The sequence below is a fragment of the Pongo pygmaeus genome, chromosome 19 (genome assembly GCF_028885625.2).
Source record: "Pongo pygmaeus isolate AG05252 chromosome 19, NHGRI_mPonPyg2-v2.0_pri, whole genome shotgun sequence".
NCBI classification, from domain to species: domain Eukaryota; kingdom Metazoa; phylum Chordata; class Mammalia; order Primates; family Hominidae; genus Pongo; species Pongo pygmaeus.
Window position 1 is genome coordinate 75,072,018 of NC_072392.2, and position 15,043 is coordinate 75,087,060.

Genomic DNA, 15,043 nt, shown 5'->3' on the forward strand with positions numbered 1-15,043 from the left:
CCGGAATGCCAGCAAATTGCATGATAATATTTTAATCCAATGTGGTAAAAAAAAAAAAAAAAAAGTTTTTAATCAATGCAAAGTCCACGATGAATAAAATATCAAAAATTAAAGACAGGATCCGACTTTGCACGACCCTGCCTCACTCACTTCCTGCTAATCCACGGCACCGGGGAGGGTGACTGAGTGACCCCTCAACACGTAGAAAAGGCTAGCGGCCGCTCAGCTCGCAGGAGTAGCGGGTGGGTGCGCGAGGGGAGCGGGCGCGCGCAGGGGGCGGGGCCGGGCCGGGGTTCCCGCGCGCGGCGAGACTTTCGGGTTTTGCTTCGCGGCGCCTGCGCGCAGAGGACAGGGCCCGCCCCCAGCCCGCCCGGGTGCCCGCTCCGCCCCCGGGCTATGTAAAGCGGCCGAGCTCGGGCTGTGCGACCGCTGAACTCCCGTGTCCCTCCGCGCAGGCGGGCGGCCCCGGAGCGCTGGTGCCGGCAGAGGCGGCGACGGCGGCGCCCCTCCTCATCATGGTGAGAGGCCGGGCGGGGCCGGCCACGGGGTAGCACCGGGGCGGGAAACGAGTGTCGGGGCCCCTCGGGAGGAAGCGTCTTGCAAACGAGGACCCGGGGCTCCGGGTTCGACTTCCAGTTTTCTTGGTACTCAGGGCAGCCCTGAGGTCTGGGAGAAGCGGGGGGGTTTCGGGGTGCTGGAGAGGCCGCTGGAGAGGGAAACGGTGGCGTTTCTCAGGAGGGGACTCGGGATCGCAGAAGCTGCTGCGCCCCTGGGAGCCCCAGCTGGAGGGTGGGCCTGGGCCGGGAGCCCGGGAGCTGCTCCCGACCCCACGCAGGCCCGCGCTAGGGCAGCAGTTTCGGCGCCCCCTCCCCGGGCCCAGTCTCATCACGCGGAACCGCTGCCCCGCGCCCGGGTGCGCGCGGGAGGTGGAGCCAGTTCAGAGGAGGGGACCCTTTACGGTAAAAGCTGCCGTCCCTTGTGGCTTCTAGAAGATAGGAAAACAAGTGGCTCCGAAAGGCGCTTCTTACACACAGCACAGCGGCGGGTAGAGCTGGATCCTAATTGCAGGTGCCCTGTGCTGCCCTGTTCTGGACAGGCACAAAGACCACGACTTTGTGGGGGCCGGGAGAGGGTAGAAGAGGAGGTGGCAGTCTCGGTGAAAGAGGGCCTTTGTCCAGTGCTCTCCTGCCCTGCCCCCCACCAGCCCTTCTGTGGGACCATTGTCCCCGCATGCCAGACAAGAGAGTATTATCTGTTGCGGCCATTGTTGGGGGAAGGGAGGCAGTCTTGGGGTAACCCTTCTCCACTCCCCACCCTTCTCTACTCCCCACCCTTCTCTGTGCACTCAGCCTTGGCAGCTGTGGCTTGGCCCAGACACAGAGACCCCCACCTCCAAAGAGGACGTCCTTACTAGGTGCCAAGCATATAAGAGTGAGGCCAGTCCCAGAACCGCAGGCTCCTGGCGCGCCCTGCATGCCTCCAGCACGTTTCCCTTTCCGAGGTGGCAGCAATGGGGAAAGCGCACGCTTAGGAGAGCTTCAGACAAGCTTCCCTCATCCTCCTCCACGACCAGAAGCGGAAAGGTGCTCCCGGACCGAAAGGGACAGAAGGTTCAGCACTGCCCCGCTTGGGAAGGCACCCACAACCAGTGTAGGGACTAGGGGTAAGGCCGGCGGGGAGCCCGCGAATGACCTGGGCTGACATCTCTTCCCCTCTTTACACAGAACAGAGGCTTCTCCCGAAAAAGCCACACATTCCTGCCCAAGATCTTCTTCCGCAAGATGTCATCCTCAGGGACCAAGGACAAGCCTGAGCTGCAGTTTCCCTTCCTTCAGGATGAGGACACAGTGGCCACGCTGCAAGAGTGCAAGACTCTCTTCATCTTGCGCGGCCTGCCAGGAAGCGGCAAGTCCACGCTGGCACGGGTCATCGTGGACAAGTACCGTGATGGCACCAAGATGGTGTCGGCTGACGCTTACAAGATCACCCCCGGCGCTCGAGGAGCCTTCTCCGAGGAGTACAAGCGGCTCGATGAGGACCTGGCTGCCTACTGCCGCCGCCGGGACATCAGAATTCTTGTGCTTGATGACACCAACCACGAACGGGAACGGCTGGAGCAGCTCTTTGAAATGGCCGACCAGTATCAGTACCAGGTGGTGCTGGTGGAGCCCAAGACGGCATGGCGGCTGGACTGTGCCCAGCTCAAGGAGAAGAACCAGTGGCAGCTGTCGGCTGATGACCTGAAGAAGCTGAAGCCTGGGCTGGAGAAGGACTTCCTGCCGCTCTACTTCGGCTGGTTCCTGACCAAGAAGAGCTCTGAGACCCTCCGCAAAGCCGGCCAGGTCTTCCTGGAAGAGCTGGGGAACCACAAGGCCTTCAAGAAGGAGCTGCGACAATGTAGGTGGCAGGGTGGGGCCTTATTCATAAGCCCACCTTGCTGGGCACAGGACCATCATTGTACTCAAAGGATGGGGCACGAAGCAGCAGGAGGCAGAGAGAGGCTCACCTCAGCGGGGGCAGGGGCAAGCGGTGCGTCCCAGTGGTAGCCTTGGGGAGTTGGCAGCACATCGGGAACACGGGGGCTTCCCAGAGCGCCTTTCCTCCCACCACACCTTTCCTTCTAGCCCTCTTCTCTCCGACAGCCTTTTCCCAGCCTGAATGTAGACCACTGTCCCCTCTCTTGGAGGTGGGAAAAACAAATTACTGTAGTAACAGGAAATATGTTTTCTAATGTACCCTTAGAGGGGGAATCAAGCCCAGTGTTTTCCAACGCATTTTTAGCAGCAGAATCATGTTCCAAAAAATAATAATAATAATGACATGAAATTGTAAGCTGCAAAAAAATTAAAACTAGGACTATTGTGGCTTCACTGGGGATGGTTCTGAGGCCTCGGACTACTCGATTTACTCATGGGTTTGTGGCATCTTACAGCTCCAGAGGACACGAATCTCACACTTAGGCCAAAACCCCCGTTTTCAGATGGAAAAACATGGACCCAGGAGGGATGTGGGGTTTACGGGCTGGAACCCTGGACTCTGGCCACTCTAGCAGGGTTCTCTCTTGGCATGGGCTTTTTGCTCCAGTGATAGGTTTGGGATAAAGAAGGGTCCTGGTGGCTCTCCTGGAGTGACCTGTTGGAGAAGTGTCACCCACTAATCCATCTATATGCCTTTAGGCCATTTCTGGTTGCCCCCAATTTTATTTATTTATTTATTGTGACACGGAGTCTCCCTCTGTTGCCCAGGCTGGAGTGCAGTGGCGCTATCTCAGCTCACTGCAACCTCTGCCTCCCCGATTCAAGCAATTCTCCTGCCTCAGCCTCCCGAGTAGCGAGGACTACAGGTGTGCACCACCACGTCCAGCTAATTTTTGTATTTTTAGTAGAGATGGGGTTTCACAATGTTGGCCAGGCTGGTATCGAACTCCTGACCTCAGGTGATCCGCTTGCCTCGGCCTCCCAAAGTGCTGGGATTACAGGCATGAGCCACTGCACCCAGCCACCCCCAATTTTAGATGATCTTCATACCTGAAATAGCCCCACTCCGGTTTGTTGACATTGTGTATGTTGCACAGAAGCAGGGAATTTGTGCCTGTATGGGTTCTGAGAGAGCTTTTTCTCAGCTCCTAAACTTGAACTCTGCAGTGAACTGTGGTGCTTGCAGTGACATTAGCCAGGAGCAAGCCCTGTACCTGTGAGCTGGTGGCTCTGCCCTGGAGTGACTACTGCTCAAAGTTACTTTTAATATTTATTTATGAGACGGAGTCTTGCTTTGTCACCCAGGCTGGAGTGCAGTGGCATGATCTCGGCTCACTGCAACCTCCGCCTCCTGGGTTCAAGCAATTATCTGCCTCAGCTTCCCAAGTAGCTGGGAATACAGGTGCCTGCCACCATGTCCGGCTAATTTTTTTTTTTTTTTTTTTTTGTATTTTTAGTAGAAACAGGGTTTCACCATCTTGACCAGGCTGGTCGGTAGCACAAAAGAAAGGAGGGGCCCTTGGCCCAAGATATGAGGAATCAAGTTTGACAGGATGATTGCCAGATCTTTTTTTTTTTTTTTTTTTTTGAGACGGAGTCTTGCTCTGTCGCCCAGGCTGGAGTGCAGTGGGGCAATTCGGCTTACTGCAACCTCCATCTCCCGGGTTCAAGCAATTCTGCCTCAGCCACCCAAGTAGCTGGGATTACAGGCACTCGCCACCATGCCTGGCTAATTTATAAATTTTTAGTAGAGGCAGGGTTTCACCATGTTGGCCAGGCTGGTCTCAAATGCCTGACCTCAAGTGATCCACCCGCCTCGGCCTCCCAAGTTGCCGGGATTACAGGCGCAAGCCATGATGCCCAGCCCTATTTTATTTGTAAAGGAAAACTGGAATCTTTTTCTGTCCAGGGTTACAGCAGGAGAAATGTAATGGGCCAGCAAGGCTGCTCTCAGGAGAGGCCTTCCTCCCCTGTGGAGGGGGAGACATCCTCACGGGGACTCAATTCAGAATGTAACAGGAAAAAGCGAGTGACTCCAAAGACAGCCACAGGTGTGGAGTCTGAAATCAAAATCACAGATATTCCACTCCTCTTTGTGTCTTCCAGCCCCATAATGTCACCCCATTATAGCCCAAGACCCTTCCTGTACCAGGAGGCCCCCCATAGGCTCTCATCCCCCAAACCAGCCTGCAAGGTGTGTATTAAACTGATGGTGACGTTGTGACTGCTTGTCCAGATGGGCCCGAGTGAAATGGGGCACTACTGATAGTTCCCTGGTGGTCCTAGGAACACTGGGGTGTATGGTCACCCTAACTATTGTGCTGGATTGATAGATAGGATTGGTCACTTGCCCCAGGCCAATGGCTGGTACGCGGCAGAGCTGAGATATTCACTGTGTTCTGGCTGTTTCCACCGTACCCCATTGTTCCCAGCCCTCTGTTTTCTTTCCACCCCACTTCCCATGACTTGCTTCCCCTTTGAGACGTGGTGCTAGTAAATCTTAGATTCCCTTGGCCTGTACTGCCTGCCTCTGTTACAAATGCCTTAGAGTTTGGAGAAGAGATGGAAAGATCTATACAACATAAAGCCAGAGAATTTTAACTTTTTTTTTTTTTTTGAGATGGAGTCTCGCTCTGTTACCTAGGCTGGAGTGCAGTGGTGCTATCTCGGCTCGCTGTATCCTCTGCCTCCTGGGTTCAAGCAATTCTCTACCTCAGCCTCCCAAGTAGCTGGGATCACAGGCGCCCGCCACCATGTCTGGCTAATTTCTTTGTATTTTTAGTAGAGACGGGGTTTCACCATCTTGGCCAGGCTGGTCTTGAATCCCTGACCTTGTGATCCACCCACCTTGGCCTCCCAAAGTGCTGGGATTACAGGTGTGAACCACCGCACCTGGCCTGAGAATTTTAACTTTTTATTGCTCTAAAGTTGCCATTAGTTTGACCAGCTAACCAATGAATGAGCTGTAGTGGGTTGCTGAAGAGGTGATGCTTAGTGTCCGAGTGTTTTGCGCTGGGCCTCTGTGGTCCTGGTGGTGGGTGTTGGTATGCCCCTGCTCCCCTGCCCTGACTGCACCCTTTTTCTCCTGGCAGTCATCCCTGGGGATGAGCCCAGGGAGAAGATGGACTTGGTCACCTACTTTGGAAAGAGACCCCCAGGCGTGCTGCATTGCACAACCAAGTTTTGTGACTACGGGAAGGCTCCCGGGGCAGAGGAATACGCTCAACAAGATGTGAGTCTTCCCCAGGGACACATGGGGGAGGTGGGAGGTTGGGGGAAAAGGGGCTGCAGCATCTTCTGGAGATAGGTACCAGTGCCAGGCAGGGACCAAAAACCAGATGGCAGCTCAAGAAAAATGGCATCTCCTCCTCCTAGCTCCCCTGTCCCCAGGTGTAGCTGCATAGACCTCAGCCGCAGGTTCTAAGGAGCCTGCCCTGGCAGTACCGCCAGCCTGTGCATTCGCCTGTCCCCAAGCACCTTCACCTTCTGCAGATTCATGGAGAATGTTGGTCCACAGTGGGCTCCTGCTCTGGCCTCTCTGAGCCTGTTTTGCCTTCCAAAGACTAGGAGTCCCTCGCCCCCAGGGAGCCTGGTGCACTGAGGTCCCCGTCCCTGTCCCCAGGTCTGAGGTCTGGCCTGGCCCCAGAGTGAGGGAGTTTCATACGATAGTGAAGCTTATTGGCTAATGGGTACAAGACCTTTCTGCACCACACAGCTGGCACCTTACACCCACAGCCACTGACAGTGATCCCTGAATGCCAGGCATGTCGCCCAGATCCACACAGTCTCCAACTTCCAAGTGTCCACCCCAAGCCCGCTCTCCCACTTCTCTGCCTAGGTTAGCACAATCGTTTGTTTGTTCACTAGAGTGTCCTCCCAAATGGAAGCTCCCCTGAGGGCGAGTTTTTAAGTTTCGTTGACCCCTGTGGTTCCAGCACCCTAGCACAGTGGAATGAATATGTAACACCTGAGCTACCATCCCTAACCACGCCTTCATTTAGCATTTATTAACTACCCATTTCATGCCAGACACTGTTGGGACAAGGGATCGTGAGCAAAAATAGAAAAGCATTTATGCTGAGATGGGATGGGCTGTCTCAAAGAAGCAGATAGAAGCAGACATATCATCAGATGGGAACCAAAGTGTAAGAGCAGGTTTCCATCAAGGGCAAGTCTGACCTCAGTCTGACCTCACCCTGCCCTCCAGGGTGCTGCCTGGGTCCCAGGGGAAGCTGAGCGGTGCCAACAGTAGCAGCTGTTGTGTGTGCGGACACCCTTGTGGGCTCTTTACCTAGTCACTCCCATAACCACATTAACTCTGAGGTAGGCTCTGGTTCTCCCTGTTTTACGGGTGACGAAGCCAAGGCACCGAGAGGTCAGCCAGCCTGCTGAGGCTGGAAGCGAGTGTGCAGGGAGCTGGGCTCCCTCAGGAAGTCCGGCTCTCCCCGTGTGGCCCTGTCTGAGTGCCTTCGCATTTCTCACTTGAGCCTGGAGCGCCTGTGGAAGGTGCCGTGCTGCAGTTGTTAGTGGATGCTGGGCCTATACCCGACCCCTGCTCAGCTGTGCTCACTTCTGTTAGACTTCCCCTTCTCTCCTCCAGGAGGGACCCTCCCTGGGTCAGCTGTTCCTCAAGAGCCCACCATCTCTAGCTTGGGCCCCTCTTTCTCACTCTCCCCAGGTGTTAAAGAAATCTTACTCCAAGGCCTTCACACTGACCATCTCTGCCCTCTTTGTGACACCCAAGACGACTGGGGCCCGGGTGGAGTTAAGCGAGCAGCAACTGCAGTTGTGGCCGAGTGATGTGGACAAGCTGTCACCCACTGACAACCTGCCGCGGGGGAGCCGCGCCCACATCACCCTCGGCTGCGCAGCTGACGTAGAGGCCGTGCAGACGGGCCTTGACCTCTTAGAGATTCTGCGGCAGGAGAAGGGGGGCAGCCGAGGCGAGGAGGTGGGCGAGCTAAGCCGGGGCAAGCTCTATTCCTTGGGCAATGGGCGCTGGATGCTGACCCTGGCCAAGAACATGGAGGTCAGGGCCATCTTCACGGGGTACTACGGGAAAGGCAAACCCGTGCCCACGCAAGGCAGCCGGAAGGGGGGCGCCTTGCAGTCCTGCACCATCATATGAGTGTTCTCACCACCACGTATGCCCCTAGAAGGGAAGGGGAGAGGGAAACGTGCCCTCTGCTTGATCCTTGTTTTGTGACTTTTTTTTTTTTTTTTTTTTTTTACTCAAAGTTAACCTACCTGTAACTTTTTAAAAACTTGTAAAATAACTGACCCTCCCTTCCTGTCCGCCCTCTTCCCCTCTAATGCTCACACTCCCAACTCAAGGTGGGCAGGGAGGCACCATTCAGGAACCTGGACCAAAGCTAACGAGGCTGGGCCAAGCCAGGCATGGGGCCACAGCCAGAACCCCGAGCCCTACTTCCAGGTTCTGGTTAGCTCAGCCCCAGCCCAGCCCAGCCGCTCTGCCCAGAGCTGGGTGAGTGAGGAGACACCTCAGAGCCCCACAAAACCCACTGACCGGAGGCAAAAGGCAGTGGGGCTGGGGGTAGTTTTCCATGGTCACAGAGAACTAGTGGTGGCTCTGAGAAGGGGAGGATCTCTGGGCTTTGATTCCATCTCCTTGTCTTTTTTCTTTCTTTGTTTTTAGAGACAGGGTCCTGCTATTATTTCCCAAGCTGGAGTGCAGTGGTGCGATCATGGCTCACTGCAGCCTCGAACTCCTGGGCTCAAGCAATCCTCCTGAGTGATCCCATTTCTTAATCAGTGTAGCCCCAAGAAGGCTGGGGCTATTTACCAGGGTAGAAAAAGGAGCTTACCTCCCACCTTTGGTCCTAAGTCCCTGCCCCCTCCCCTTCACACCATAACTAGGTAACAGTTTGATAACTAGGGAAGAAAGCAGAACAGTTAAGCAGCCGCCACATTCCCGCTGGCTGGGGGCCTCACTCCAGGAAGGGGCTGGACTGGCCGTCCTTTCCAGTGGCGTGGCTCCGCTGTGTGGATGGGGAGATCGGGGCCAGAGGCAGCACCCTGGTGAGGAAGCTCCAGTCCTGCTCTCTACCCAGCCCATCTTGCCTCCATGGTGCCTCTGGAGGCCTCTGGGCCTCCTCTAACGGGGGCTGGTGGGCACCAAGAGCCAACGGAGTAGACCCCTGGCTGGTAAGGGCCAAGTCCCACCGGTTGCTTCTGGGAAGGGGTTTTTAACACTGGTCTGTGTGCTGTGGTTCCTGGGGTGCCCTCCACTGCCCTCTGTTCAGTAACAGGGCCTTGCTAATCGGGTTGTCACTCAACAAAAGTGCTTTGGATTTAAGTTACTATCCTGGCTTTGCCCAACCTCAGCAACTTGTAAGACTGATAATGAAATAAATCATGTTAATCCTAGCTGTGTGCAGTCTCTCTTACCCTTCTGTGCCCAGCTCAGTCTTCCCTAGGGCTGGGTGTATTAGGACTGGCTTTGTCCCACAGCTTGGGGCCATCGGTCCTGTCTCCCCTCTGCTGGCCGGGCACAGCTGTGGTGAGGTTGGGCAGCTGAACAGTGTTGGCTTTCATGAGGAGGCAGAAAGCAGAGGCTGGCCTCAGACTCATACAGAAGGTGGGGGTTGGCTGGGTACGAGGGATGTGGAGCACAAAAGCCTCTCATCCCCCATTAACCAGGGCACCAAGCCCACAGGTGTCCCCAGCCCACTGGATCAGAAAGAGCTCAGTAGGACCTGAAGCTCCTGGTATGGGTTTCTCCCAGTTCTCTAGGGAAGGCCACCTGCAGGTCACTGCAACTTCAAGCACCAGGGAAGACCTAACATTTGAGTCCCTTCCAGGCCATCAGAGGCCTAGTCAGCCACATGGGGAACTTCCAAGACCTGACTCAGGCATCATTCCACCATGGCTAAGGCACCAGCTGGGGAAGACTTGAAAGAAAGGGGCAGGAGCTCAGATGAAGAGAAATCCTAAGTTACCTTTCTAGGTCAAGGCCTGTCCCTGGCCATCTCTGAACTTCAGCTAGAGCTTCAAGTCTCTGCCTGGAGCTCCTGGGAAGGCTACTCACCTTGAACACCACGCTTGACAGGACAGCATGGTGTGTGCCGCCGCATCCGTGAGCAGTGTGTCTCCTGCATGCAGAAAGGGAGCAGAGAAGGCCAGGGGCTTTTGCTAAAAATAGTGAGTGGCCAGACCAGAGCTCTGGTGCCACCTGTCCCACCTCAAATGGGTCTGGGGGTCAGGAGGCAGGGTTTTATCTCTGTCTACCATCTCCCTCGAACCCACACTGCAACAGGAACTGTGAGAGTCTTTGTAAGTAAATTGCCCTGTCTAGGTCAGTACCCACCTGAGCTTTGGACGCACACAGCTTTTAGTACCCACCTGAGCTTTGGACACACACAGCTTCTAGTGATTTCTGGGGCCCCACCGTAAAGTAAGCATGCTTTCTGAACTCGCTTCTTCGTGACTGATGTTAGGCTGGGCCCAGAGGCACAGCCGGGGCCTGCCTAGCACTCACATGCTGGACAGGTCTGGGAGAGGCAGAGTGCCCCACCTGCCACTAGGCTCGGTGCCCACAGCCCGCATGTGGCAGCTTGCTGCACCCCAAGTCCAGGTCGGGCTCAGCTCTGGCTCACAGACTCTGGAGACAAAGCAGATGCCAGAGCAAAGGGCCAGAAAGGGTCAAAACATTTTATTCTCTTCTTTTTTTTTTCTTTTTTAATAAAGTTAAACAGTAAAACAAAAATTCACAAGCTGCCTCCCTGTCCACCCCCGCCTCCCTCCCCTGCCCGCGGTCTTCGGCATTGGTTCCCTTTGCTCCACCCCACTCACAGAGACACAGGGCATCCAACTGAGAAAACGAAACTGCTCTAAATACACGGAGACGTGATGAAGGGAGGAGGTGAACTGTTTCCACATTCAAGATTAAACTGAGTGAATCTGCATTTTCTGGGTTCTGGGTGGTTGCCCTTCATTAGCCAAATTGAAAAAAGAAATTCCCTGGACCAGATGCTGAAAGAGAAAAGAGGGGTTGGTAGTTGGCTATGGATTTTCTAGGGAAGATCACTTTGCTCTGATTATGGAAAAGTCTTCAAGGGCTGCTTCTAACTCAAACACAGAGAGAAACTCTATGGGTATCAAACAGCTCAGGCTGTTTTTGGGTACAAGAGGGAGCACGTGACTATATTATACATGGGTAGCTTCTGACCTCAGCATTATCTATATAGTACCTTTGCTCTTGCAGAGAAGCCTTGGTACTAGGCAGTCAGAGATGCCTCCCTGACCCTGCAGAGATGCAGTGGCTAAAGGTCCCAAGGCAAGGGGTGCCTGGGAACCTTCCTGTCTTCATCCTTAGCAACAGACGAGTGGATAGATGCCCTGCTAGATGAGAATTCAGCTGCCCCCGCTCATGGGCCCCTCTGACTCCCAAAGAGCTGCCTAAAAGGCAGTGAGTGTGTTGGCTTGTGATCTGGGAACTCCCAAGAACAGCAGGCCCACCTACCTTCAAAGCTGAAGCCGCCAGGACCGCCAAAGAATGCCTTGAAGATATTGTTTGGATCAAAATCTGTAGAGCAGGGCAAGTAACATGGAAGGGAAGAAAAGGTGAAAAATTAGAAATGTTTGAAGAGAACTGATGACACTGAGAACAAATCTCCAAAGCTTTCCTGGAGAGTCTCACTCCCCTCCTTTCCCAACACTTCAGACTGCAGGTGAGCAGACCTGCCCCATCCCGTGCAAAACATGCTACCTGATCCCACTCCGAGGACATGTTCCCTTCTCCTTCCAACTGCTGCCCCAAAGGAAGCTTTCTCTGCTTCAGCTTGCTTCCTTGGGCTGTTTTCTCAACAAATGGAATGCCATTTGCACTTACACAAGACTTTCCCCATACTCTGTCTCCCTATAATGCTGGAGCGGCTACTAAAAAGGATAAAATGTATCACTTAAATGTTACCAAAAATAAATATAAGAGCAAGATCTAGGATTTACTGTATTTGATTCCATGTCTTTTACTCCGTAGACTCTAGGCTAGAAAAAAAACTATGGTTTATTAGCTGGGCTTGGTGGCTGACATCTATAATCCCAGTGCTTTGGGAGTCTAAGGTGGGAGGATCGCTTGAGCCCAGGAGTTCAAGGCTGCAGTAAGCTATGATCACAACACTGCACCCCGGCCTGGGTGACAGAGCAAGACCCTGTCTCAATAACAACAACAAACCAACAAAAACACCTACTAGGTGCAAAGTACTAGGTACTTTGCATACATTACATTACTTAATCCTAGTCATGATTTGTCAGGGTAAGTATCATTCCCAATTAATACTCAGCAAAACATATGTAGGTAGTTCAAGTAACTTGCCCACGATTGCATGGCAGCGAAAGCAGCAGAACTGGAAAATCCAACTCCTGCCTGACTGGCTCTGTGCACTTTTGCAAGGCCACAGCATGTCTGGTGGCCCATCGCTGATTGACTTCCCAAGCTTCACAGAAGGACTGATCCCCACCAGGTGATCCCACAGCCACCTCGTACCCAGAGTGAGTTTCTCTGCTTGCATCTGTGCGTCTTCCTGGGCTTCTGGCTTAGTGAATGACCCCGAGTCAGCTATGCCTATCCGTCTCCCCAACACATCTGAATAGCAACCAACTCCTGCTGAGTCTACCACTAACTCCCTGATTGTGCCCTCCAGTCCTTTCCTACCTTTTGTGTCTTCCTTCCATCTCCATCCTCCTTACTCCCTCCAACCCCAACCTCCTCACCCCTATCACAAATATATTTCCAGAGCCAAAATCTGGTCCACAGTGCCCCTACTTAAAACTTCACTGCTGGGCGCGGTGGCTCATGCCTGTAATCCCAGCACTTTGGGAGGCCAAGGTGGGTGGATCACGAGGTCAGGAGATCGAGATCATCCTGGCTAACAAAGTGAAACCCCGTCTCTACTAAAAAAAAAAAAAAAAAAAAAAAAAAAAAAAAAAAAAAATTAGCCGGGCGTGGTGGCAGGTGCCTGTAGTCCCAGCTACTCGGGAGGCTAAGGCAGGAGAATGGCATGAACCCGGGAGGCGGAGCTTGCAGTGAGCAGAGATCGCACCACTGCACTCCAGCCTGGGTGACAGAGTGAGACTCCGTCTCAAAACAAAACAAAACAAACCTCTTCACTAGTTTTTGACTGCTTATAGATCTTAACTGCTAGGGAGAGGAACATGTTTATTATGGTGAACCTACGTTTATTAAACACAAATACCCCCACACTGAACTGGAGAGGACTTATAGTACCATCATTCTTATTTTAAATTCCGGCTGGGTGCGGTGGCTCACGCCTGTCATCCCAACACTTTGGGAGGCCAAGATGGGTGGATCACACGAAGTCAGGAGTTTGAGACCAGCCTGGCCAACATGGTGAAACCCCGTCTCTACTAAAAATATAAAACTTAGCCGGGTGTGGCGGCAGGTGCCTGTAATCCCATCTACTCAGGAGGCTGAGGCAACAGAATTTCTTGAACCTGGGAGGTGGAGGTTGCCGTGAGCTGAGACTGCGCCATTGCACACCAGCCTGGGTGACAGAGTAAGACCCTGTCTTAAAAACATAACAAAAAAAAATTAAATAAATAAATAAATGGCAGTGGAAAGCCAGGCACAGTGGCTCATGCCTGTAATCCCAGCACTTTGGGTGGCCAAGGCCAGTAGATCACTTGCGGTCAGGAGTTCAAGACCAGCCCGGCCAACATGGTGAAACCCTCTCTACTAAAAATACAAAAATTAGCTAGACATGGGGGTGGGTGCCTGTAATCCCAGCTACTCAGGAGGCTGAGGCAGAATTGCTTGAACCCTGGAGGCAGAGGTTGCAGTGAGCCAAGATGGCGCCACTGCACCCAGACTGGGCTCAGTCTTAAAAAAAAAAAAAAAAAAGGCCGGCTGCGGTGGCTCACACCTGTAATCCCAGCCCTTTGGGAGGCCGAGGTGGGCGGATCACGAAGTCAGGAGTTCCAGACCAGCCTGGCCAATATGGTAAAACCCCATCTCTACTTACAATACAAAAATTAGATGGGCATGGTGGCGCACACCTGTAGTCCCAGCTACTCGGGAGGCTGAGGCAGAAGAATCACTTGAACCCTGGAGGCGGAGGTTGCAGTGAGTCGAGATGGCACCACTGCACTCCAGCCTGGGTGACAGAGCAAGACTCCGTCTCAAAAAACAAAACAAAACAAAACAAAAGCCAAAATCCCAATAGATTTTCTTAGTGGAAGAGATGGTAGGTCTGTGCACCATTCACAGGTCAGGTCCTCTTTTTTTTTTTTTTTTTTTTTTTTTTGAGACAAGTCTTGCTCTGTCGCCAGGCTGGAGTGCAGTGGCGCGATCTCGGCTCATTGCAACCTCCGCCTCCCGAGTTCAAGTGATTCTCCTGCCTCAGCCTCCCAAGTAGCTGGGACTACAGGCGTGTGCCACCATGCCCAGCTAGTTTTTGTATTTTTCATAGAGACAGGGTTTCACCATGTTGGGCAGGATGGTCTCGATCTCTTGACCTTGTGGTCCGCCCACCTTGTTCTCCCAAAGTGATGGGATTACAGGCGTGAGCCACCATGCCCAGCAAATTTTTTTGCAGACAACTTAGAGTGAAGACTGACTGACTGAATTAATTAATTTTTGAGATGGAGTCTCACTCTGTAACCCAAGCTGGAGTACAGTGGCGCAATCTCAGCTCACTGCAACCTCTGCCTCCCGGGCTCAAGAGTTTTTTGTGCCTCAGTCTCCTGAGTAGCTTGGACCACAGGCATGCGCCACCATGCTCAGCTAATTTTTTTGTATTTTAGTAGAGAGTACAATTTTTTTGGTATTTTGTATGTTGCCCAGGGTGGTCTTGAACTCCTGAGCTCAGGTGATCTGCCCGCCTTGGCTTCCCAAAATGCTGGGATTACAGGTGTGAGCCACTGCGCCCAGCTCACAGGTCAGGGCCTCTTATCTCTGACAGCCCACAGTGAGCAACAATATTGACAATAGGTGTGCTTTATATCATGCTAAGTCTTTTTGGGAAATTAAAATCTGTGAGTGTTTATAGGAATGTATGACATACATAAATGTCAGCATACACTTTGCAGTGGGTAAAAAAGAACTTCCAGATAATAGGAAAATGCCCATATTCCTTACCACATACAGCCCTTATGGCCTCTGAGCTCTGATCCAGCTACTTGCCGGCCTTCCACCACCACCTGCCTCTAGCACCCTATCCCTTTATCTTCCCTAGACCGAGCCCCCTGCAGATCCCCAAAGGGGCCATGCTTTGCTTTTTTGAGGGGGAGGGATGGAGTCTCGCTCTGTTGCCCAGGCTGGAGTGCAGTGGCACCATCTTGGCTCACTGCAACCTCCACCTCCCGGGTTCAAGTAGCTGGGATTACAGGTGTGCACCAGCACACCTGGCTAATTTTTCTTTTTTCTTTCTTATTTTTTTAATTGAGACAAAGTCTTGCTCGACTGTCGCCCAGGCTGGAGTGCAGTGGCACAATCTTGGCTCACTGCAACCTCCACCTCCCGGGTGCAAGCAATTCTCATGCCTTGGCCTCCCAAGTAGCTGGGATTACAGGCGCCCACCACCATACCC

At 53.2% G+C, this 15,043-nt stretch overlaps 2 protein-coding genes across 3 annotated transcripts in view; one reads left to right on the forward strand and one right to left on the reverse strand.

The window, feature by feature from the left end:
* Positions 1-329: 329 nt before the first annotated feature.
* Positions 330-8,864, forward strand: CNP (2',3'-cyclic nucleotide 3' phosphodiesterase). The gene is made up of 4 exons (XM_054457559.2): positions 330-518; positions 1,725-2,397; positions 5,570-5,709; positions 7,156-8,864. The coding sequence occupies exons 1-4, from the start codon at positions 516-518 to the stop codon at positions 7,603-7,605; spliced, it is 1,266 nt and encodes a 421-aa protein (XP_054313534.1). The 5' UTR covers positions 330-515; the 3' UTR covers positions 7,606-8,864.
* Positions 8,865-10,130: 1,266 nt separating this feature from the next.
* DNAJC7 (DnaJ heat shock protein family (Hsp40) member C7) overlaps positions 10,131-15,043 on the reverse strand; it is a 40,775-nt gene continuing 35,862 nt past the window's right edge. For both annotated transcript variants that reach the window (XM_054457556.2, XM_054457558.2), the window contains exons 13-14: positions 10,960-11,022; positions 10,131-10,469 (exon numbers count right to left, since the gene is read on the reverse strand). In XM_054457556.2, the coding sequence (XP_054313531.1) occupies positions 10,432-10,469; positions 10,960-11,022 (101 nt within the window). In that variant the 3' untranslated portion in view covers positions 10,131-10,431. The remainder of the gene's footprint in view (positions 10,470-10,959; positions 11,023-15,043) is intronic.